We start from the raw sequence: 2,500 nt of genomic DNA on the forward strand, positions 1-2,500 counted from the left end.
TATACCACTCGCTTGGTTATCTCTTTTCCCAAGTCAGTTATCCTAATACTTGCTATACCATTGCTTCTTGGTGTATCTGTTGCTTCGCTTTCTTCCTTTCTAAATTCATAGCATTCACTTAAGTGGCAGTGTGTCCGCTTCGATTTTGCTTTTCACTTAGATATCAATTTTATTATGATTTGCCTATGTCTGTTTATATCACTGTCACTTGATTATCTTCCTTGACTATCTATCATGATGAAGAGGATTCGTACCACTTGATTAGCTGTCTACCTGTTTCAAATTATCTCTTCACATGTCAATCATTTACTTGTCATTCCCCCCATCTACTAAACTCCATGGCATTCATGACACTTGATCAGCTGTCTGTTTTCCCTTTTTTATCTGTTTTTCCCTGCCAATCATTTATTTTCCTGTTCCTCTCTTGTTCTCTCTCTTGTTCCTCTCTTCCCTCGATTCTCCATCTACCCGCTTCCACGCCCCTCGACTCCTCCCGTAACCCCAGACCCATTGACCTTTCAAGGTGGACGACGTCCCGAAGGACTCTGACGAGGACAATGTGGGTCGTTCGGGGGCCGGCTGCTGGTCGTGCAACGGCGGCGGCAGCGCGGCGGACCAGGTGGACACTATCACGGTGTCCAAACCCTTGCCGATAGGACTGGAGCACCTCGGCGGCGGGGGAGACGGCGGCTTCGGTGGACTGGGCGGACTGGGTGGACTCGGTGGATTAGGCGGCATAGGCGGCCTGGGTGGACTCGGCGGACTGGGTGGACTGGGCGGCGTGTTGGGCGGATTGGCTCCCGGGTTCTTCCTCGCGCCCATTCTGGGTCTCAACATCGCGGGCGTCATCTTGCTGGCTCTCATCCTCAGTAAGTGAATGCAAAAAAAGGACTTCCAAACGGGAGGACTTTGCCATGGTGTTGCATAAGCGGCAAACTGACTGATATATCACGCTGTTGGAAGTGAATAAGTGAAGTGAATAAACATGTAAAAACGATCTCATGGGAAGGGAAACGACTCGATCCCAAACACCATTCTAATGACATGCCTCTCCTTCCAGAGCACATTAAGAAATTCGAGCCTTATGGCGACTATGAGGATTCCGTCACCTACTACGCAGCCACTCCTACCTACGTCCCTGCCGCCCCAGCTCCTTCGACCTACCAGACCTACGACACCTCTGGAGGTTACGCCTCGGGAGGAGGAGGGTACAACACAGGCTCTTCCTACAAGAGGGCCGACTCCTCAGCAAGGTCCTTGGAGGATCCGGTTCCTTCGGCGCTCCAATTCCTCTTCGAGACGGTCAGCTCTGCCATCGATAAGTACACCCACGAGGACGGAGAGAAAGAGTAGCTAGCGCTGCCCAGACGCTGAAGAAATGACAGGAGAATAGCCCTTACTGTCCTGTGGGTTGGGTCGTTTGGATGGCCCGTGAGGCGTCTGACATGCACTAACGAGTCAAAGTTTGTGGCGAGGACTAAGGCTACGATGATGTAGTGGACAGGGAACATTCAGAGATATACTTGACAAGAGTTGACGTGACGAGTGACGAGTTGGTGCGACTTTTAGGACTTTAGGAGTGACGGTGAAGCTCACGTCACTGAATCGCTGACTGTGAGACGAAACATTTTTTTTCTATTTTTCTTTCTTTTTTAAGATGGTGACATAGTAAAGACATCTAACCGTTGGTGAATACAACGAACATTGATGACGTTAGAAGACACCTGACAATTCTCGTCGAGAATTTTAAGAGACGGATGACCATTACGTACAAACAAGACAGACTAAACCCGACAGTTCAACGCACAGTAAACAAGACTTCCACGAGACAAATAACCAATTCAAGCTGAATGATGTGTAACCAGAGACACCACTCAGTCGATGAGCTTGAGACCGAGACAGAATCAGACTCAAAATGACCCAGAAGACAAGTGAGTCAAGAACGACTACTAATGGACACAGCCAGACGAAAGACCACAGGGACGCGTAATCCTTATTGACAGTTCTTAATCACCAGATTTGTTATGGATATGTAAGATAAGCAGAGAAACAAACACCTCTCGCCACTTGACTTCAGGATACTCACCAAATCATTCTTAATCATAAGAACCTTGTGTCGGTCCATATTTTCATTCGCCGAGTTATTACACACACACACCTTGACAGTATACCGTTGCTTTAATCTAATTTAATTTAATATCTCCCCCCCCACCCCCGCCCCCACCCACATACACCTATAAGAGACCAAATCTTGCGCCGTGAGTATTTTACTGTATATAAGAAGTTGGCATTTTGATATTCCATAAGTCCTTTGCCGGTTTTTAATAAGGGATAGCAGTCATGTAACAAATCTCACTCCAGGTGAAGTGTCATGTCATATAGTAAACACTGTTGCCTGGGGAGATAAATACAATAGATTTTTTTTTTTTTTTTTTTCTTTTAGTATACTTAGTACTTTTTTCTTGGTTTCCATATACAGTATTCTTGTTTTCCGCTGTTG

At 46.7% G+C, this 2,500-nt stretch overlaps 1 protein-coding gene across 1 annotated transcript in view; it reads left to right on the top strand.

Moving 5' to 3' along the window:
• LOC122247600 (uncharacterized) overlaps positions 1 to 2,500 on the top strand; it is a 17,382-nt gene that overhangs the window by 13,968 nt on the left and 914 nt on the right. The window contains exons 3-4 of the mRNA XM_043006999.2: positions 524 to 869; positions 1,061 to 2,500. The exon at positions 1,061 to 2,500 is cut by the window's right edge and continues 914 nt beyond it. Of these exons, the coding sequence (XP_042862933.1) occupies positions 524 to 869; positions 1,061 to 1,353 (639 nt within the window). The 3' untranslated portion in view covers positions 1,354 to 2,500. The remainder of the gene's footprint in view (positions 1 to 523; positions 870 to 1,060) is intronic.

Source organism: Penaeus japonicus, unplaced genomic scaffold (assembly GCF_977035675.1).
Source record: "Penaeus japonicus unplaced genomic scaffold, GWHDUDI00000001_assembly GWHDUDI00000019, whole genome shotgun sequence".
NCBI lineage: Eukaryota > Metazoa > Arthropoda > Malacostraca > Decapoda > Penaeidae > Penaeus > Penaeus japonicus.